This window comes from Perognathus longimembris, chromosome 9 (genome assembly GCF_023159225.1).
Source record: "Perognathus longimembris pacificus isolate PPM17 chromosome 9, ASM2315922v1, whole genome shotgun sequence".
NCBI lineage: Eukaryota > Metazoa > Chordata > Mammalia > Rodentia > Heteromyidae > Perognathus > Perognathus longimembris.
The window spans coordinates 47,269,047-47,292,054 of NC_063169.1; the positions used below are offsets into that span (position 1 = coordinate 47,269,047).

The 23,008-nt window shown below is 34.0% G+C and overlaps 2 protein-coding genes across 2 annotated transcripts in view; both read right to left on the reverse strand.

Moving 5' to 3' along the window:
• Themis (thymocyte selection associated) overlaps positions 1-20,425 on the reverse strand; it is a 160,226-nt gene extending 139,801 nt beyond the window's left edge. The window contains exon 1 of the mRNA XM_048354052.1: positions 20,299-20,425. Coding sequence (XP_048210009.1) covers positions 20,299-20,389 — 91 coding nt within the window. The 5' untranslated portion in view covers positions 20,390-20,425. The remainder of the gene's footprint in view (positions 1-20,298) is intronic.
• Positions 4,676-7,423, reverse strand: LOC125357765 (COMM domain-containing protein 6-like). Its single transcript, XM_048354688.1, has 2 exons — positions 7,329-7,423; positions 4,676-5,728 (listed from the first exon to the last, which is right to left on the reverse strand). Exons 1-2 carry the CDS (start codon positions 7,421-7,423, stop codon positions 5,452-5,454), a joined length of 372 nt encoding a protein of 123 aa, XP_048210645.1. The 3' UTR covers positions 4,676-5,451.
• Positions 20,426-23,008: the final 2,583 nt, after the last annotated feature.

Below are 23,008 nucleotides of genomic sequence, written 5' to 3' on the forward strand. Positions count from 1 at the left end.
ATGTTTTTTTCCAGTTCCTCTGCCTTCCTGCATCCCTTTTGGTGCTGGAGATTGAACACGAGGGTCATGCATACTTTCTCTGCCAGCTGAGCTAAACCTCTAGCCTCTGCAGTCACTCAAGTAAAGATGAAATTAATATTTCTCAGTGGGTTACTTTAATAAGAGCAGATGAATTTTACTGAATAACAAGCCTGTAACATTTTAAAACCATGGATAAACATGATGTTTCTGTGAATAATTCTGTTTTGCATTCTGCCAAGGGATCTAATTTAAACAGTTATGAACATGGAGTCCAACAGTAAAAGTATCATGCTATCTGTCATTTGTCATATAACAGTATCAGTAGTTAATATGGATTGTCAGTTTTTCAAAGGCATAAATGGATAGGTTGTTATTCTGAGGAAAAACCAAGAGCACTTCTAATGGCAGAAATTAAAATCTCCTTTCGTCTATCTTTAGTGGATGCAAGCATTCATGTAAACTTTACGTCATGTGTTACAAGAAGATATCATTTTTTAAATGCCAACTTAGGGAAAATATCTTTTCCAAAATATTATTTCTATAAAGAAAAAGGGGGAAGTGGTACTGTGGCTCAAGCGGTAGAGCACTATTCTTGAGCTGAAGAGCACAGGGACAGCACCCATGTCCAGATTTCAAGCTCCGTGACTGAACAAAACAAAAAGTTTTCTTTGGTATATTATGCGAAATGTCTTGTATTCTAATTAGTGGTTGATAGAAACAACAGCAATCCAGGAGTCAACCTGGCTGATTGTTGAACATACATGACCATTCACCACATATTGAAATGTATTTGTAATTGACTTCACAAAAGACTCCTTGGTTCTGTGAGACTGAGAAAGTTAGGATGTCATGAACTTTACTCACTCAAATTCAGCATACAATCAGGATTAAGTAGTTAGGTAAAGATTGGCAGCCAAATAAATGGGTATCATTGGATAGTTTAGTCTTGGTTGAGTAAATTTTTTTCCTTAGAATTTTATTAAGAAGCATCATTACTCCTGTTCATATGAAATGTTTTTTATTATTTTGTTCACTGTGGATAAATGAAATAATTATAACACAATATAACTTGGACACATTTTCATTCTTGTAGAATCAGAAAGTTTTGATGATTTAAAATCTTTGGTCAGGGGCTGGGGATATGGCCTAGTGGCAAGAGAGCTTGCCTTGTATACATGAGGCCCTGGGTTCGATTACCCAGCACCACATATACGGAAAACGGCCAGAAGTGGCGCTGTGGCTCAAGTGGCAGAGTGCTAGCCTGGAGCAAAAGGAAGCCAGGGACAGTGCTCAGGCCCTGAGTCCAAGGCCCAGGACTGGCAAAAAAAAACAAAAACAAACAAACAAACAAAAATCTTTGGTCATACTACAACAAAGTTGACTTTCCAGTGATGGAGAAAGGTTTCTTTTTTTAGTGGCCAAGTCGTGCAGGAACGAAGTAGGGGAAAGATTAGAACAACTATGTTACTATTTTTTAAGACAGAGTGTCTTTGCTAATATACAATTCAAAACGTAAGTCTCATACTAGTGGTTTTAGTAAACTTATTCTGAGTACATTGTAAGTATTTTGAAGTCAATAGAGAAGGAAAACTTTTTGTAAAGCTATGTGTAGTTAGGATTCCCACACCACTGGAACAGATGTTCTTTCTTTAACTGACACAAATACAGTTCCTCTAACTCAGGGACAGGCTCTGCTGTCTTAACTACTCTTTGTAAGAATTCAAAAATTGGATAGTTTATCTAATTTCACTGACCAGTGGAAAATTGTTTTGAGAAAACTTCTAATAAATTATTATCTTAATAATAAAGTACTGTTAAATAATCATTTTCCATTTCTATTTGAAAGCTTTATTTTGTGTGAAAAGCTAATGTCAGTTTTATCTCATTGGTTTTACTGAAATTCTGGTTTCATGCAGCACAATAATCCCAACAGTTTATTGGGAGTAAAACGAATTGCATGTCTGAGGTAACTATATAGCTTTCAAATGGAAGAGCTTGGATATTATATCAAAAATAGTTCTAAAATCCAGTTTTCTGGGTTTTTATTGTCAAAATAATGTACAGAAGGGTTGTAGTTACCTACGTAAGGCAGTGAGTACATTTCTTAGCAAACTTGTTACCTCCTCTGTTTTTCTTTCAACTTACCACCTTCCCAGATCCCTCCCCACCCTCCTCTAAGTTGTACAGTTGGTTTACAGCATATTGTTTTGTAAGTATTGCTGTTGCATTGATTCCCTTTTACCTTTCCTTTGTCTCTCCATTGTAGTACTTCCCTTCCCTAGTTCTAATAAATGTACATAAAATACCAAGTGTACCAAAGTCAGTTACATTCAAACCAACATCAAGTTACTTTCCTTCTCATTTTACCACTTTCTCATTAGTCATTTGGCAGCATGCAACAAAATCTACTAACATCATAGTATGTAAAAACAGCCATTCCTCTTAAGAGAAATACTTCAGTTTTATCTCTGTAAGTAAATGACGAGCAATTTGTGCTTACTATGAGTAACAGACTAATAATTTGTGTCTATTAAAAACACGTAATTCATACCCTACCCAGACCATCAAATATTATTTATTCTCTTGCTTATTATTTCTTCATACTTAGGAAATGAAGAAAATTTAAATAATTTATCTTTATGTGATTGCATGAGAAATAATTTCCCATTTGGTTACATTCTATTGTATAATCAAAGTTAGTGTTTAGCAAATCAAGTGGAACTTTTTAAAAGTGTGAATCCACTACTACAGATGTAAATGATGTACTCCATTGTACAAAAACGTCTACATTTTGGCATGTCTCCAAGTAAACAACATAAAAATGTTCAGGTAGTTCCTCCTTCAGCTTTTGAAAAGAGCACAACTGAAATTATTTTCATCTTTACTTGTTTGTAAGGCACCTGTTTAAGAGCTTCCTCCTAAGCAGTGAGATCTGCTTATGCTAAGTTTTAGATCAAAATTTATTTTCGGGTTGGGAATATGGCCTAGTGGCAAGAGTGCTTGCCTCCTACACATGAGGCTCTTGGTTCGATTCCCCAGCACCACATATATGGAAAACGGCCAGAAGGGGCGCTGTGGCCCAGGTGGCAGAGTGCTAGCCTTGAGCGGGAAGAAGCCAGGGATGGTGCTCAAGCCCTGAATCCAAGGCCCAGGACTGGCCCCCCCTCCAAAAAAAAAGAAATATATTCTCCTCAAATATACAAAGGAAAATGCACTAAAGTTTTAAACTTTGAAAGATTTCTTTCTTATTTTCAAAAATGTAATAACTAATTACCCAAACGTAGTTACCCCAATAAGAAGTTTCAACTTCTATCGACCTACAATGTTTGACTAAATGCATTCCAGTGGCTCAATTATACAACTTGATTTGTGTGTATGTATGTGTGTATGTATGTATGTATGTATGTACGTACATATGCCAAATTGTGGGTCCTAAGGTTTGAACTCAGGGCCTTATGCCTGCTAGGCTGGCACTTGAGTCATACCTCCAGCCAAGGTTTTCAAAGAAAAACAAAACCCAAATATCATTTTAATTAAATATATATATATCTATATATCTTTAAGAATATGGCCCAAAGTAGAGTTATTGCACATCGTCAAGTGAACACAATGCCAATATAACTGAACCAAACCTTTGAAGCTTCCTGGTTTCATTCTGACATTCATTTTAATGTCCAACTTCATACCCATCACACAGAGCAAATTTACATTCCTAAATAAATCATTATTCACTTAAAGTTTCATAAGTTCTCAATTTTTTGTGTCTGTGAGGTTAGGTTGTTCTGATTCAACAGCATTTTTTATATCTGGGAAGTTTAAGAGACCGTTACAGTAAACATGTGGAAATATTCTACTTTGGAAATTTAATGCGTCAACTCAATAAGTCTTTACAAATATAATCTCATCTAAAAATTTCTGTTTTCACTGTTTATTTAATTAGTTTTTTAAAATAACAAAGATAAACCATTTATTTTCAAATCTTGTAGTTCATTTCACTTAGCATCATCTTGAGCATCACATTGCTATTGAGCTATTGTGCTCCTCTGCTAGGCTGTCCTGGACAAGTACTAATTGTTTCCAATGAGTGAAACCATAGAGTTCATGTTTCTTTGGGTCTGGGTCACTTCACTTAGTATGATTTTTTTCCAAGTCCTTCCATTTCCTTACGAATGGGGCAATGTCACTCTTTCTGATAGAAGCATAGAAGTCCACTGTGAATATGTCCATTTTCCTGATCCACTCGTCTACTGAGGGGCATCTGGATTGGTTCCATATTTTAGCTATGAAAAATTGTGCTGTGATGAACATAGTTGTGCTGGTAGTTTTAGTGTGGTCTTGCTTGTAATCTTTTGGGTAGATGCCCAAAAGTGGGGCTGCTGTGTCATAGGGGGGCATGAACTCTGGGCCTGGGAGCTGTCCCTGAGCTCTTCAGCTCCAGGCTAGCACTCTATCACTTGAGCCACAGCACCACTTCTGGTTTTCTGGTGGTTAATTGGAGATAAGAGTTTCATGGACTGCTCAGGCTGGCTTTGAACTGAGAAGCTCAGATCTCAGCCTCCTGAGTAGCTAAGATTATAGGCGTGAGCCACTAGCACCCAGCTTTTTTTTTTTTTTTTGCCAAATAGCTTATATATTGATGTTTAAAGGGTTGATCTTAAATGAAAATTTCTAAATAGTACACATGTAACAGTTTAGTAATACTTCCTATGTCTAGAATAAGAACTCACTCTTGGTTTGCCCTTCTAAATAAATGTTATTTCTTTCAGTGCAAAAGCCTGGAAAGTCAATAGACCAGATTCTTGTGATAAAGGCTCTGGTTAAGTGCATGGCACTTGTGTGAGATTTGCAGCAGCCTTTCTCATTGCACAGGCTTGGCAGGCAGACACAGCATGTACACAGGCTTCAAGGTGTTTTCAACCAACACTAGATTATTGACAGTGAACTTTCTACAAAAATTAATAACAGGAATGATTAACATCCATGGCAAATTTTAATCAAATTCCAAATGTTTGAGAAAGGAACTCAAAAACAAAACTTATATCTTATTCAAACATGGTACTTTTAATTTACGTGTACTTATAGGACTCTGTGTTAAATAGTTTATAAAGTGGGTTCCTTTATCAGTGAGTTTTCAACTATTGTTCTAATACATAAACTTGTATTGTCTCCATTCAACTGCCTCTCTGATTTTTTAGATGTAGTCCACATTCCACAAATACAACCTTAAGGCAGTCAATTGAGTTGCCTCTAGTACATTCACAAATTGTGATCACCACCACCTAATTCCTGTTTATCTTATTTTTTTATTATTTAAAAAGTGGAAAATACTACTTTCATTGATAAATATTATTTGGTCCTTCTGTAGTTCTTTTGCTGAAAGATGGGCTCATAATTTTCAAATGATGATAGGACTGTATCAACCAAAGAGTTTCACACAGTTTCCATAACAGCAGCAATTTCCTTGAACTGTCTGTAAAAATTCTGAAACTGAGGAATTGTCATTTCAAAGGACTTGTTCTTTACTTGGCCAGAATGATCTGCCACTTTTAGCATTACTGCAACGTAAGGATACTTAAGTGATCTGCAGTTGTCCGAGCTCACAGCCATGCCGAGTTTCCACTGAAAATCTATAAACTGGCTGGTGACTTCGGACTTAACATCTAGGACCAGCTCAGTGGCCTTAGCTCCCTCATAGCTGGAGCACAGCCTATTGAATTATTTTTAAAAAATATGTGAGTAGGCAGGTGCTGGTGGCTTATGCTTATAATCCTAGCTATTTGAGAGCCTGAGATCTGAGGCTGATGGTTTGATGCCAACCCAGGCTAGAAAATCTATAAGACTCTCAGCTCCAATAAACCACTAAAATTCCAAGAGTGGAGCTGTAGCTCAAATGATGGAATGCTCAGATATAACACCCAGGCCTTGAGTTCAAGTTCAGGACTGGTACAAAATAAGACAAAAAAAGTGACTAGACAGATTGACTGCATATAATTTTTCTACTGTGAATCTATATAAACCAGGATCTATGTTAAAAATTGAAATAAAAATAATATTTTGTTTTGAGTAAGTATTTACCAACCATAAAATGCAACTATAAATGCAACTTGAACACAATTCTACAATTTTCATATTTGCTCTAATTTTACTACCAGGTCACTGATTAATTAAATTAAGCTAGAAAAAGATTAAATTCAATTATCCATAAAATGTTTGCAAGTATTAAAATGGGCATAATTTTTAACATATAAACTCTCATCTAAACATTAAATCTGTAAAAGTAATGCTCATGTAATGCATAAGTCACCAACAATTACTTCGTATACTTATTCAACCAATTTTAGAATCAGTTCTTCAATGTCCTATAAATCTAAATGCAATGAGTAATAAATTAAAAAACAAGTATGAAGCTACAAGTTATTTCTTATACATTTCTATTTCAGCAATCATGTATGAATGGATAAAATGCTATTATTAAACTGTTATAAATTATTTTAAAACTGCAAATTCTATGATATCATGTACTATAGGATTTCTCATTTAAACCCTTCTGGAGGGCAAAACAAAAACAAAACTTTACTGTAATTTAATTTCTAGGCTAGAAGTGGGTTTTATAGCATAGAGGTAGTCCTGAAACCTGACAATCATAATAATCTTACAAAAGACTCTCATGGGTTAAGTAATTCTATTAATATGATGAACTAAATAAAATCAACTGTATTTTTACATATATACAAATAAACACTAAGCATGAGTAGATGAACATGTATGTAAGGTATTGCTTAATTATATAAAAGGTGGACATGGCATATAGTTGTAATCTCAATATTCAAGAGATTGAGGAAGGAGAATTGAGAACTGAGAATTCAAGGCCAGCCTATACTACATAGAAAGATTGAATAATAATAAATTAGTACTTAATTACATGTGTTATATTATCACTATTCACACATGCATGTATAGATATATACACATCCAGACATATGTGTGTATTTAATTTATATTTTGAACACCTCAATCTATATACAGTCTATATATATGCCACTTCCATAATAAAATTTCAATGTATACAGTTATAATTCTCATTAATGCTCTATCATAAACCACCTGCTAAAATCAAATGTTCATCCCTGACACTCTCTTTTCCTGATGCTGGATATTATTTCTTTCCATCAATATATGATGGCACTCTTTCTGTTTCTCCTCTGAGGTAGAGACAGGTTTAGGGGTGGGGGGGGGATTATTTTGGTGGTTGCTTCTGGGTTTCCATTTTGGGGTTTTTATTTAGGCTCTACAAGTCCCTCTTTTACCTCTTTCCCTGATCCATGATGTGTTCTTTAGGACTCATGTATTCCTTCTCATACCACAGGGCAAACCAGGAAATAAAAAGATGTTTTTCACCCATCTGTATGTGAAATATCAGTTCTGACAACTCTATCATTTCTTGTACTTTAAGTGCATATGTATGTTTGACTGCACAAGGTTACTCATATGTCAGGGTTTTACGAGAGTCTCAGACTCATTGGGACTAAACTGAATTTTCTAATTGGTATTTTTATTGTCTACTATGCTTCTAGTCAATAAACTACAAGTCTTGCCTTGATCGCTACCTTTCCTAAGCTGTCAAACTCTCAGAATGATCAGAGATTCTTTCTCTATAGCTGCTCTTAGCTCCTTCACATTGACTTCCTTTAGATGTCTGTCAGAAAACCTCTGCTAAGATGACTGTCTCTTCTACTTATCTGGGACAATTTTTTCACCTCAAATGTCTAAAAATCTCATTGGATTTTTCCACAATTTTTGAATTAAACACAATGAACATCATCTAATTTTATGGCTATACTTCTTGTATGTTAGGTAGCTCTCCCATAACAAGATACTATAAATGGAGTATTTTAAATAACACGAATTCGTTCTGTCATAGTTCTGGGGCTACAAGTTCATGATCAGTATTCTGACTGATGCAATACTTTTGTGAGAACTCTTTCTGGTTTCTATGCCTTATTAAATTGAAATCACATAGTCTTTTCCCAATGCTTGTGTTGGTTTTGAGAGATAGAAGAGAGAGAGGCTTGTGGAGTAGGGAAGGGAGAGAGTGCATATTTCTGTTTCTCCTTACATTTCGACATTTTGGGGGTAGCAAATATGCAATCCCTACTCCATTATAAAATAGTTTTATAGTTTCCTTTAGATTACAGTAGAAATTCAACTAACCTTGTTATATAATTCAGTGAGGCATTTGTGAGATATGACCACAGATTGCACGAATATCTACTGTTCTCTGAGAAGTCATTGGATTGGACTACATTTTGGATTTTGAAATGTAATCGTCTAAGTAATCTCTCATTCTCAAAGTTATTAGTTACTTAGTCATCTCCAATTCAGCCTGAAAACCACAAAAAAAAGATAGCCACTTTTTTTGGGAAGCTTTCCCAGGTGGTGAGTTATATACTCTGCCATATTCTCAAAACAGTTTATGTCAGGGCATTTTTCATACTGTATTAGAAATATTGATTTCAAAAATGCATCTGTCTTCTACTGGCCTAAGGACTCCTCCAGGGAAGGGATCATACTTTGTTCATTTGGTGGAAGAAAGGAGAAAAGAAACAAAAGAAAGAAGAAATGAAGGGAGACAAGTAACTCTAGGGAATTTTTGCTCCATAGTTTTTAACATATTTTTACAGGAAGAAGTAACATAGTATTTAATATATTCAAAACTGGGTACTTAGAAATCTTAACTTCAAAAAGTAAAGAAAAACCATCTTGATATTTCCAAATTGCTACAGGAAACACCTTTAAGTGTCTTATTTATGGACTTAAAATTATGTTTAACTTCTTCAAATGCATGTGGTTTCATCAGCATTTCCCAATAAAAAGTGAGAAACATATGGGCTGTGCTATCTAATTCATAGTGGAAAAGAAGTCTCTTTCTTTCCCAGAAGTGTTGTTTTGGTTTAGTTATTTAGGTTGATTTCTTCACATTCTCCTTGGGATATTCAATGTCTGAAGAGATAAACAAGGGTCTTCACCATTTCCTCTCGAATAACATTTCTGACTACTCTTTTCCTCTTTCCAGAGTCATTGGCTTCTCATTTTCCCTCAAATATTTCCCATAAAATTTTGCTGATTGCTGGCAAACCATAACATTAAGTAGAACAATTCATGTGAATTTGCTGAGTCTTTCTAGAAAATCATGGTATCAGAGTGCTCCCTGCTTGCAGAAATAGAGAGGAACTTATTGTGACTGTGGTTTAGTCAACATAATACCCAAACATCAGACCTAAAGAGGAAAAAAAATTGGACTTCATCAAAAGTTACAATTTTTACTTCAAATGAAAACACTGCAAAAAACATAAAAAAGTTATATAATGAAAAAGAAGATACCTGTAAATTATATATCTGAAAATACTTGTGGGTCAAATACCCAGAGTATATAAAGAATTCTTGTAACTCAGAAACAGAAAATTCAATTAAGTGTGACATGTCATATGAAGAGTAATTTTTTTTATCAAAAATGAAAATAAATTGCTAAGCAGCCCAGGAAACATACTCAGCATCATTTGTCTTTAGGTAGTTGCAAATTATAACTACAGTGAGATGTCATTGGTTGCAAAAGAAAAAAATATATATATAACTTTGTGAAAGACATAGTGAAGTTGGAATTCTCATAATTTTTGTTGAAAATGAGAAATAATGCACACTTTAAAATATCTCTAAATATAAAGTATTTTGATGGTCCTTCCGTTGACACTGGACAACAAAATTGTGATAGTTCAATACCCTAAAACATTATTTGGTAATAAAAAGAAACAAATGCCGATGTATGCTACAACATGGGTAAAGCACAAAAACATTTTGCTAAGTGAGAGAAGCCAGATACAAAATACTATATAGTGGATAATTCCTTTGATCAGACCTGTCTGCCGAAGGCAGATTTATAGAGAGAAAGCAGATCAGTGGTTGCCTGAAGCTTGCTATGTGAAGAGGGAATTACGCAGAAACAACATAGAAATTCTACAAGGTAATGGAAATAATCTTAACTTGGTTAATGATTGCACAACTCATCAATTTACCAGAAACTATTGAAGCATAAGCTTTTGAAGAGTGGATGTTGTATAATGTGAATTAAAAATTTTAAAGCTATAGAAAATCTAATGGGTGGGGATGAAAATATAAATAACTTGTAAATGTGAAGGAAATGAGTGTTTGGTTTTAAAAAAATGCTGGTGGGAAATGGGGAGGGGAGGAGGGGGGAAATGAGGGAAGAGGTAACAAGTTGGATAAGAAATGTACTTCTTGCCATACGTATGAAACTGTAACCCCTCTGTACATCACTTTGACAATAAATTAATTATTTTTTTAAAGCCAACAAACAGAAAACACAAAGAATAAAGAACAGACTATCGAAAATAAGAAATCCAGGGAAGAGTACTGTGAAAATTGTACAGCTCATAAACGTCATAAAGGAGTGAGGGAATTGAGCTGATAGCTGATATAGGACTTTTCCAGCTGAAGGAATGAGTGTGAACAAAGCTTTAAGGAAGGAGAACAGCCCCCAAGTTGAAGGGACAGTGAAGAAGCCAGTGTAGTTGGAAGAGATTGATGAGTAAACCATGAACTCAAATAATAGGGCAAGGAGATAATGTAGTACTCTATTACTATGTGTTTAATTTGAGGAGTAAAAAGAACCATGAGAGCCTGTTTAACTAAAGGGGGACAAACTGATATATGTTTGGGAAATAAGTCTGTGCATCCTGGGTTGAAGAATCAGCTGTTAGGTATAAATCGTGATAACCCTGGAAATAAATTATGACTTGACCCAAGGTGGTAAATCAAATTTGTGGTCAAGGTCACCCCTTCCTTCCTCCTCCCCTAATTCATCCCTCCTGTTCTAGCCTTCAAGTTACTGTTTTGCTTTACTATGGCTAGTGTGTGTGTGTGTGTGTGTGTGTGTGTGTGTGTCTGTGTGTGTGTGTCTGTGTGTGTCATTGGGGCTTGAAGTCAGGGTTTTTCACTGAAACCTAGTGAGTCACAGCTCCACTTCCAGTATTTTGGTGATTGATTAGAGATACAAGTCTCAGGAACTTTCTTGCCTAAGCTTGCAAAAAAGCAACATCAAACCTTAGTAGCTATGATTCCAAGCATGAGCCATTTTTGTGGCCTGGCTCTCGCACATATTTTATTTCTATTACTTGTTTGTCACTCTCCCATGGATGTCAGTGTATGCTCCAACAGGGAAATGGGCTTTGCATTTGTCTCAAATATAATTCTAGTCCTTTGGACCATACCTGGAAATGGATTATAGAAATTTATGTAAAGTATTCTATGCTAAAGCTTCCTTAATGTTTGTCTATAAAACATGCTTCTGTGAGCATTCTCATATAATCATTATTTTGCATTTTGTAATTATATTTTAGAGTTAACTTCTAAAGGTCAGATGTGGATGCACATTATCCATGCGGATGCAATTACCCAGTTATTATCTAGAATGCTGGCAATAGTTTATATATCTACTATGTCTCACCTTAATTCTGCCCTGTTTATGCTACATTGGCTTTTCTTTTTAAAAATTTTTTATTCACTTACCTTGAAAAGTAAATGATAATTTGCTATTTCATACATGGTATTTTGGTCCGAGTCCTAGGGCTTTGAATTAGGGCCTGTGTGCTGTCCCTGAGCTTTGTTGCTAAAAGGTGGTGCCCTATCTATCACTCCAGCCACAACTCCATTTCCAGCTTTTTAGTGGTTAATTGGAGATAAGAATCTCATAGACTTTCCTGCTCAGGCTGGCTTCAAACTATGATCCTCAGGTCTCAGCCTCCTGAGTAGCAAGGATCATAGGGGTGAGCCACTAACTCTTAATTTCATATATTTTTGTTAGTAGATTTTAGAGTCATTTAACATTTGTACCATGTGAATGCTTTTTTCACAATTTTGGCAAATTTTTAGATTTTCTACTTTTAATGTTATGCAGCAAGTATAAGGTCAGACTACTTAGAATCTGTCTCCTGCACATACCCTGGTTATTATACCCTGCATATACCCTGCACATACCCTGCTTATTATACCCTGCATATACCCTGCTTATAGTTTGTCTCCTTTATACATTTGTGTATTTTGGTAATGAAGAAATTTACCAATGAAGAAATTTTTATTTTGTAAATTTAATTTTTTTTAGTTTAAAAAGTTAAATACTTTCTTACGTAGTTTGTGACTGATGTCTTAATTTTAACTATTTTCTTTCAATGTTGCATTGTATTGGCCTATAAAGCAGAAGAATTCAAAGTAGTTTTAAGTTTTGGAAATGGTTAATTTGTTTCTTATCATATGTCAACATTTAGCTGATAGTAACTGTCATACTCTGGGAAAAGGTGACTGCAGGCCGTCATCTTGCAATATACTTTGTATTCAATTGTTCAATTAATCTTACCTCAATCTTTAAGATTAGGATAATGTACTTTTCTTAGAACAAAGCAAATATTTCTGGTTTTAAGTTGATATAAAACCATTTCTCATTTGAACTTACTCAGGAGGCAGAGTCTAGAGTTTACTTAACTGCATGCAGTCCTGTCTTTTAGCATCTTACTATAAAGGTGTTCAGGAAGTACTAGGTGCTTAGGCAAAATGTTGACTAGAATAACTTTCCTTTTGTTATTATGGTTATCAGTTGGAGCATTTAATACCACACCAGGTGTCATTTGTTTTCATCTTCCCTCCAGCCTTCAAGTAGCACATATTCAAGCCCAAAGTACAGGAAACCACAGTCAATTAAAGAAAAAAAAAAAACAACTACCATACCTTTTATTGTTTTCCAACAAAACACCACAAAGATATTAACATAAACCAAAGAATACTTAAATAAAATTCTGCATGACCAACTATTAAATAGATACTGAATTCAGAACTATGTGTTAAAAAGGGCTGAGTTTCATTAGAAGTGCTTGTAATCCAGGCACCTGGAAGGTTGAGACAGTAGCATAGTTAATTTGATTGTCTCAAAAAAAAAAAAAAATCCAAACTACTAAAAACAGAAAACAAACTAACAGAAAGTAATAGTAAAAAAATGGAAAACTACAGGATAAAACATACTTAGAAAACCAATAATAAATACATTTATCAATAAGAAAAAAGAATGCAGAGACTTGGCTCAAGTGGCAGAGTGCCATTTTTGAATGAAAAAGCCAAATAAGAGGGCAAGACCTTGAGTTCAGGCTCCAGTGCATGCGCGCACACACAAACACGCATGCACACATGAACATGCACACACACACACACACACACACACACTAAAAATACAAGTTTTTGAAAGAATAGCAGATTCAACAGAGCAAGCTAGGGAAAAAAGCAAAATAGCAGGGGAAAAAAGTAATGATTAGGTCAGAAATATCCATGAAATGAGCAAAAGCATAAAGAATATTAACAATATCCTTGGTTTCTATGCTCAGGTAGTCCTTACAAAATAGTCCAACTAAAATTCAAAGTGTAAAAATAAATTTGGGGGAAATTACTTTAGAAAATTGGAAACAAAATCTATAAACCATTTTAGAAAGATAATGTTATCTTAGTTAAAAGAGGCTAACTCTATTGGAAAAATTACTGTAATTAAATACAAAAATCCAAATTAGTTAAAAGAAACCCTATATCAAATTTCAAGAAAGTCTAAATTATATTAAAAGTTTTTCCAATATTTGAAAATCCTTTAATGCTAACTCACATAAACAGATTAAAAATGCAAATCACACCATTATATCAATAGTATTCAGTTCAATATCTACTTATTATTAGAAAACAAGAAAAAAATAGGAACTTGTAAAATTTAGTGAGAGTTAAATACTAAACCTTAGAGCATGATACTTAATGAAGGAATGAATGGTCTTTAAGATTAGGAGCAATACAAGGATTCCCGTGATGGCGTAGCATAGTACTAGGGTCCCTAGCTACACTACAAACATAGCAACAAAATAAGGGTAGGAACAGAGACATATGTTAGTGGTATCTAATGATATTAATATCCACTTAGGGAAATGCATGAAGTAAAAACTCTATTAGGATTAATAGAAAAGTAAGTTTTCTAATAGTACAGGTGATATTTTATTGTATTTTTCTGTCTTAGATGTAACCAATGGGGAAAGAGAAGAACTATGATATCAATTTAATATAACTATGCAAATATATAAATATGCATCCTAGAAATTAGCCCAAGGTACATAAGATCTGTGTGGTAGATCTATAGACCTATAGAAGTACTTTCTCAACTCTATTTAAAGTATTCTAGAAGGTGTTTTGTTGTGTATTTTAAATGAAGAATGCTCTTGAATGTGAATATTTTCTTTTTTAAAAATTGAAAAAAAAAATATATAAAAAAAAAAATATTATAAAAAAAAAAAAAAAGAAATGTACACACTGCCCTACTATGTAACTGTACCCTTTTTGCACAACACCTTGTCAAAAAATTTGTGTTCAATTAATAAATAAATTAAATAAAAAAAAAAATTGAAGTAAAAATATGACAATTCTATATTAGAAACATCTGCTAATTTTATATTGTATTCTCATTTACTCACAATCAACCATGCAACATCTAAAAATATTAAGCAGAAAATTCTAGAAGCAAAAAAAATTTAAAAAAGAAACATTGACTAGATATGGCTTCATTAAAAATTCTACTAAGTTTTTAAGATAAGAATTAACACAAATTTCCTTCAAAGTTTTACCAGACTAGAGAAATTCTTCTTTAAAAAAATGCCATCACTTCAACTTAATTTAATTTAGAAACCTGGCTAAGAAAGTACAATCAAATTTTGGAGGTAGTAAGGCATGGTGCCACATGCTTGTTTGTAATCCTGGTACCTCGAAGTCTGAAACAAAAGGACAATTAATGCAAAGCTAGCTTTCAAAAAAAAGGAAAGAAAAGGATTAAGCCAATGTTGCTCCCTACAAAGTATATCAAAATCTTAAAAACAGAAAAAAAAATTAAAATTCAGTTATAAATGACTAAATTGGTAAAGCCTCAACATTCAAAAAAATCATTGTAGAAGAACCAAACTACACAACATCATCAATTTTTCAGATATAATACTTTAGTATATTAAACACACAAATTTTACTTGAAACCAAATGCTTCTTCAATCTAAGATGGGTATATTTAAAAGAAAATTACTGACATTTCTGAGTTTCAGAATGAGGTGAGGAGAACTGTAATTGCAAACCCTACTCAATACTACACTTCAAGTTATTAGCCTGGGTTTCAAATGAGACTTGTATAACTATGGGGTTACACCCAGTTCATGGATTAGAAAATTTCATTTATAGTGATGTTCATTTTCTCCAAACCAATGCACCGCTAATCAAAAATTCCAGGAGGACTTTGTGGAAGTTGATAAGTTAATTCTAAAATGCATTTGAAAATTTTAAAGAACTAAACTTGAAGGAGAATAATAAATCAGAGAGTTTATTCTACAGAAGCAACACTCAGTGTGGCTGCATTTTGTAATCAGTGGAGAGATTATTCTAGAAACCTGACAATAACACACTGTCCCTGTCACGTAATTAGATCTTTCTCCCTTAAGGAAATACCCAGCCAGAAACAGGTTTAAAAATATCTCAGATATTTCAAATATTCAATGAGCTTTGAGAACCATGGATGGATAGCCTGTGTGTGTGTGTGTGTGTGTGTGTGTGTGTGCGTGTGCATGTGTGTGAGAAAGTGAGAGAGAGCGAGAGCGAGAAAGAGCGACAGAGAGACAGAGACAGAGAAAGACAGAGAGAGACAGAGAAAGACAGAGACAGAGAGAGACAGAGAGAGGGAGAGAGAGATATGAATCTACACTGTTGTGGATCCACATTAATTAAGATAAGGTAAAATTGGTGTAAGGAGAGCAAAGAGATAACTGGAACAATGTAGAGGCTGTTACAAGGCTATATGTACACTGTTCCTCACTAAGATAACACCGTGAGCATCAGGAAATGATCAGCATCCATTGGCTCTAGAAGGGGGGATTAAGGGAAAATTTTGGACTCCACTTCAAATTGTTTTCAAAAACAGACTTTCCAGGGAGAGTGCAGATCTGGGGTTAAGAAAAAATAACAAAATTTGTAGGAGATAATATAGAAACTTTACATAAACTTATACTAGAGAAAATTTCCATGATAACACACAAATAGAATGCAATTATATATTGAACACACTAAGTGCAATTGAAAATTTCCATTAACCAAAAATATTATTCATCTTAAAAAACTGTGATAAATAGATAGATATCAATAAAGTACTTCCCATCCTGAAAAAATATTATTCAAGGAAATTGAATGATAAACTATACTCATGGAAAAATGACTGGCAACACAAATCACTGACAGTATAATTTTATTAGTGTTTTATAAAAGCAGTATTAACAATTTGTAAAATCTATGAGAATGGCCAAGAGGCATATGAAAAAGTGCTCTACATCACATAAAAGAAATGCAAATCGAAACAACAATGAGATTCCATCTCACCCCAGTAAGAATGTCCTATATCAAGAAAACTAACAATAACAACTGTTGGAGGGGATGTGGCCAAAAGGGAACCCTACTTACTTCATTGTTGGTGGGAATATAAACTGGTTCAGCCACTCTGGAAAGCAGTATGGAGATTCCTCAGAAGGCTAAACATAGAACTCCCCTATGACCCAGCAGCCCCACTTTTGGGTATCTATCCAAAAGACCACAAACAAAATCACAGTAATGCCACCAGCACAACAATGTTCATCGCAGCACAATTTGTCATAGCTAGAATCTGGAACCAACCCAGATGCCCCTCAGCAGATGAGTGGATCAGGAAAATGTGGTACATACACACAATGGAATTTTATGTCTCTATCAGAAAGAATGACATTGCCCCATTTGCAAGGAAATGGAAAGACTTGGAAAAAATTATACTAAGTGAAGTGAGCCAGACCCAAAGAAACATGGACTATATGGTCTCCCTTATTGGGAATAATTAGCACAGGTTTAGGCAAGTCACAGCAGAGGATCACAGGAGCCCAATAGCTATACCCTCATGAACACATAAGATAATGCTAAGTGAAATGAACTCCATGTTATGGAAAGGATTGTTATATCACAGTTGTAACTACTTTCAATGTGCCATATGTAACTGTAGCCTCTATTATTGATGATATTCCTGTATCACCTTCCTGTGGTTGTACCTACACTATCTTTGTATCTTATCTGAATATATTGGAAACTGGGTATACTGGTATTAGAACCAGGAAATTGGAAGGGAATACCAAAATCGAGAGACACGGGGTAAAAAAAAGACAAACAACTACAAAAGCAATACTTACAAACTGTTTGGTGAAAACGAACTGAACAACTGAACAACTCATGGGGAGGAGGGGGAAGGGAAAGAGGGAGGAAGGAGAGGGGAACGAGGGACCAGGTAACAAACAGTACAAGAAATGTATCCAATGCCTAATGTATGAAACTGTAACCTCTCTGTAATTCAGTTTGATAATAAAAAACACATATATATAAATCTTGTATAAACAAACAAGAGATATACGCAGTATTCTAAAGAGAATTTCCAAACAAACAACCAAGTGAAAAGGTGTTCATCTTGTTACAAATAGGAGACGTAAATTAAAACCATGAGGTACTATTGAATTCTCACCAAGAAGATTAAATTAAGAAGACACAGCTAGGTATGCTGGCACATTTCCATAATCCCAGAACTCAGCAGGTTCATAAATTTGAAGCCATTCTGGGGTATATATAAATACTGTATCTCAAAAAATGAAAAAGATTGATAGTATTATTACAAGGTATTCAGATTAATTGGAATTCTTAAATGGATACTGGGAATGTAAAATGGAACAATTGCTCACGAAACTTGTTTTTCATTATCTACTGACTCTGAACATACACATACCAGATAACACTGCAATCCTGCTTATTCTTATGCCCAAGAAAATGACTATACATGTGAATATGTGTCCATAATAATATTCACGACAACATTGCTGGAACAATTTCAAATAGGAACTAATCCAAATATCTTTTAACAGTCAAAAGGATAAATAGTGGTATATTCATCCAGTAGAATATTATATATACTGAAATTGAATTAGGTATGTACAAAGTAGACTAATTTAAAAAATATAATGTTAAACATACATGCAAACCAGGAAAGAATCAATACTGTGATTTTCCAATTACATAACATAACAAATAACTCAAAATGATCATACTGGTTACTTCACGAGAAGATGGAGAATATTACATGAAAAAGGACAAAGGATAGAGTTTTTACAACATTTATACTTTCCTGTTTCTTGCCTAGAGTGAGTTACATGAATAATCTTACATTCTGAAAATTCATATTAATTAAAATGTAATATAGTAATAAAGTAATAATGAATGAAAAAAGTGTTCTATACATTTTTTGTCAAAACAATATGAAATTGAAACCATTTCTCAATAATTGTAAGGTTGATGCAATTCAACAAAAGTTCTAGTTGACTGTCAATTTTTTTAAATAAATTTTGAGGTTATTTTTTAAATTTAATTTTCTTGTCAAGGTGATATACAGAGGGGTTACAGTTACATACATAAGGTAAGGAGTACATTTCTTGTTGAACATTACTACCCCCTCCCTAAAAGAATGTTTGAGAAGTCTATGAATGACAAAACAGAGTGACTATAAGGGAGTAGTCTGAGCATTAACTATATATTAATAAGTATTTTAGTTGATATTTTGCCCTACTATATACTTCATGTATTTATATATTTTATATATTATATATTTTCACTATTATATATTTTGAGCAAAATAAGAAAAAATAAATTAATGGATGTTTGTTTTGGAGATCAATCGATAGATATGCACACACAGTATGACAAAAAGTTTGCTTAAAAATCAATGGGAAAAAGACATGTAGATTGGGATGCTGCAAATAAGATTTATTGCGTATACTTCATAGGAAAATATCCTTCTCAAGTGACCAAGAACCAAATGTAACCAAGAACTGATACTTTTCAGTCATTCTTTTTTTTATATCAGCTCATAAGAACTTCTTCACTTATGATGGGATTAGAGCCTAGTAAACCTACTGTAATTCGAAAATAGTGTAAGTTTAAAATGTGAAGAAAAGGAAATAAAATGGGTTTCATACATTCAGCCTATAGAGTAACCTAGTTTATTCTGCTTAGTGTAAACATGCTCAGAACATTAATGGGAGCTTCCATTTGGACACAATAATACAACTAAAAGCCTACTTTATAATAACGTCTTTAAAATTTCATGCAGGTTTAGAACAGGATGGTTGTAAGAGTTTAAACGAAGGAATATCTGTCTAGAAAATGAAAAGACTTCTACCAACAGTTTTTGCAGTTGTTTCCCAGTAATTTGGTCAGAGTTTTTTCTGTTGCTTTAATTCTAATTTCTTGTAAACAGGAATATATTCACAGTGCTATGTTACACCAAAATTTACCAATAGTTTTAACTCTGACTTTTTGACATAGGTTTAAAAATTATTGGTGATCAACAGATTTTAATTTCTGTACCTTCAAATAAAAATTCTCTCTACTAAGGAATTCAGAATTAGGTCATTACACAGTTAGGGAAGTAAAAAATTCATTGAATATACCACAATATTAAGTAAAGTAAGGGATGGGGTGGATTGAAGGGGATGAGAATGTTGAAGGGGGTGACACTGGTGTAAATGCATTGTAATTATAAACTATTTTGCTAAATGTACACCTATCTTGTTCAACTACTCATTTATACTCAAAAAAGGTTTTAAAAAAGAAAAGTAATAGAAGCTTTGATATAAGAAGTAATATCTAGAAATAGTTCAGACTTTGGGGAGAGTTCTTTGTAAAGCATTGACAGCTGTTTTTGTTTTGGAAGAACTAATTTCTTTATATTCTAGAAACAAAAATCAATAACTTTAAACTTTCCACTTTTGATTACAACCAATTTTAAACAACTTTCCACTCTTGATTACAACCAATTTCAAACAGCAGGAAGAAATAATCCACCATTCTGTAGAACCATTGAAAAGTCTACATGAAGCTTAAGAAGTTTCCATTAATTATTTATTCCTATGCACCAATAAACTCTCCTCTCTTCAATACTGTTGAATCTTGACTACTGATGACCCCTTATCAATGGTCAAGTTTCTTTTTGTGATCACCTTTCCTTTCCTTTACAGAACTCATATTCTTTGCTAAAATTTCCTCCACAATTTCCCAAGAGTACACACTTCATAGCCAGCCAAAGAACTGCTGAATGCTTACCTTCAAAATAGATGCCTGATTGGATTTCCAAGACCCTGGGAAGGGTCCGGAGGTCAAGAGAGTGGATGAATTCTTGCAGGGATAATGCCATTGCTGTGTCTAGGGATCTTGTAGGCCTGGGTTTATATATATATATATATATATATATATATATATATATATATATATATATATATATATATATATATATATATATCTAGCTTCTGGATGTCGCTTCTCTGAAGCTGCAATGTTTGCTCATAATTCCTTTGTCTGATAGGCAGGATGTCACACTGAAGCCAGATAGATGCAAGTGAAACCGCTCCTATGCAAGATGAGTGAGACTTTTCTGCAATGTTCCTCCTTGCTCACATACTCTCCCTGGGGCAGACAGGATGTCACCTAGGAGCCCAGACGGGTGGAGCAGCTCTAAGTGGGGAGGAGGCAGGAGACAAAAAATGTCACAGCTGTTTGTAGCTTTATTTCCTTCTGACACTAAAGAAGAAGGGGGGGGGCAGGGGAAGGGGGAGAGTTTATCTGAACAGACCCTGCCAATCCAATGAGAATTGGCAAGTTACTTCTTTCTGTGCAGTTGGCCCAGGTGTTCAGTGACAGCAGCAGTGAAACTGCTGTTAGTTACCTGTGGCTTGCCCACTATAAAAGTCCAAGGGATGGAGGAATAAAGTCTAGCCCCCAAAGTGGTATCACATTAATTTGTTAATTTCTCACGTTCACTTCTAAAGTTTTCCTCTATATCTTATTTGCATACTCTTATGCTTTTATATTAGTTTTGGTTACAAAATTGCTTCGTGTCAGCTGTTTTTAAAAACTTGATGCAGTGGAGTGAATATCAAAACTATGTTTCATCGTTCCACATGAAAAATATTGCTGAATCTTGAAGTATGGCAGGGGAGGGAGACAATATGCAAAATGACATGGAAATTACTACAGTAAGGTAATACAAATGTTGTGATCTCCATATTAGAGGAAAAGTATTTTCATTACTTGTTAGAAGTCATAGGTGAATCTGAGCTTAGTTCTGCTTTTGATTTACAGGTGAACTACAGCTTTGACATTTTAGAAGCTCATTCATCTAATTTAACTGGAGATCAAAATCCATGAGACTCTCTTGCCTGGGCTTGGTTTGAACAGTTAGCTGCTCGTTTGAACAGAGCCTGGCTTTAATATTCTAATGGAATATGTTCAAACAAATACTTAACAGCAAAAGAAACAAACTAATATTAACAGATTATAATGCTTAAAATGTGTTACTTGAAATATACGTACTGCAATTACAACTGAAAATCTAAAATTCACATAATGGGAAAAGATAGATCATCACACAGTATGCAAAGAAATTTCATGAAACTACTCTTTCAGGAAAAGGAAATTTAAAGTTAAGAGGCATTTAGAAGAGAATGATTTATTGGGCAATATACCATTTGCTTAATGTGACAAATGCATGTATGAAATTATTCAATATCAATGCTATTTTTTCAACCAACACCACCAGAAAGAATTTGAATGGGGACTGTCAGGTAACTAACTAAAGCTCTGTACCATTACTGGCATATTTAATTGATTAGCAGCATCTCAAGTTGATTATGAGAAAAGTGATAGAGATGTCCACAGAATCAAACATACAATCTGAGCATGGTAGTGTAAGCTTAGCTCCCAGTGTTGTGAAGGTTGAAATAGGAAGATATTCATTTCAATGCCATCCTGGGTTCCCTAACAAGAATCTCAAAAAAATAAATAAGTAAATAAATAAATAAACAACTTCATATACACATACATGTAAAGGTGGTGAGTGATACAACCCGATAGAGATCACAGTTTTCTCACGTATTCAAATGACCGGAGAACTTGCTTTGCTCCCCGGAGAAATTCTAATCAGCCTTGCTCAACTGTGTTTCAGTTTCCAAGCTCACTATCAGATACACAGTACCACTGAGGTTATCTTGAAAGTGGAAAAATCATAGATCTGGTGACAAGAAACCTGCAGCAGGAAATATTTACCAAAAACAAAAGCAAAAAGAAAAATCCATTCTGTGCAGAAACTACCCCCTAAGTAAAAATCTCAAAGAAATTGATTGAAAGAGTAGAAATACTGAAATTTACAGATCCACTTTGCAGAAAAAAATGACTTTGGATTTCATTACTTTCTAGTGTATCCAATTTCTCCTTTTGGGGGGATATATGAAATAGCTAAAAATAAATGAAGTAAAAGCCTGTTATAGATGATTATTTTTCACAAAGATTTATAGTTCTAGCTCAAATTACCTTCTCAGTGACTATGTTTTCCAATTAAGCCCTGAGCATTGTAGCAAGCCTCATCATTTTCTGAGCTCATTGTTTCAGAAGATATATTTATTTTATTCCTAGAAATAGTGAATTTATCTTCCAGATAGTTTTATCAGAGAAAAAAGAATTCTTGATATAAACAATTGTAATCACCTTACATGAACATTTGTTTTCTGATAGAATATATTCAAAAGGAGTCTAATTTTTGTGTCCATCTGCAATATTATTTTTGGAACATAACTGTCTGATTAGAACAAAGGATTGGGGAATCTGATCCTACTATCCCTAGTCCTCAAGAAAAATAATTATACAAGTTCACATTTGAAATAGTTTATTAAGTAGAACAGCAATTATTTTAATTATTGTTTAGTTTAGAATAGGTTGTAGGTTCACAGAGATTTGGAAATATAGCACAGAAACTTCTGAT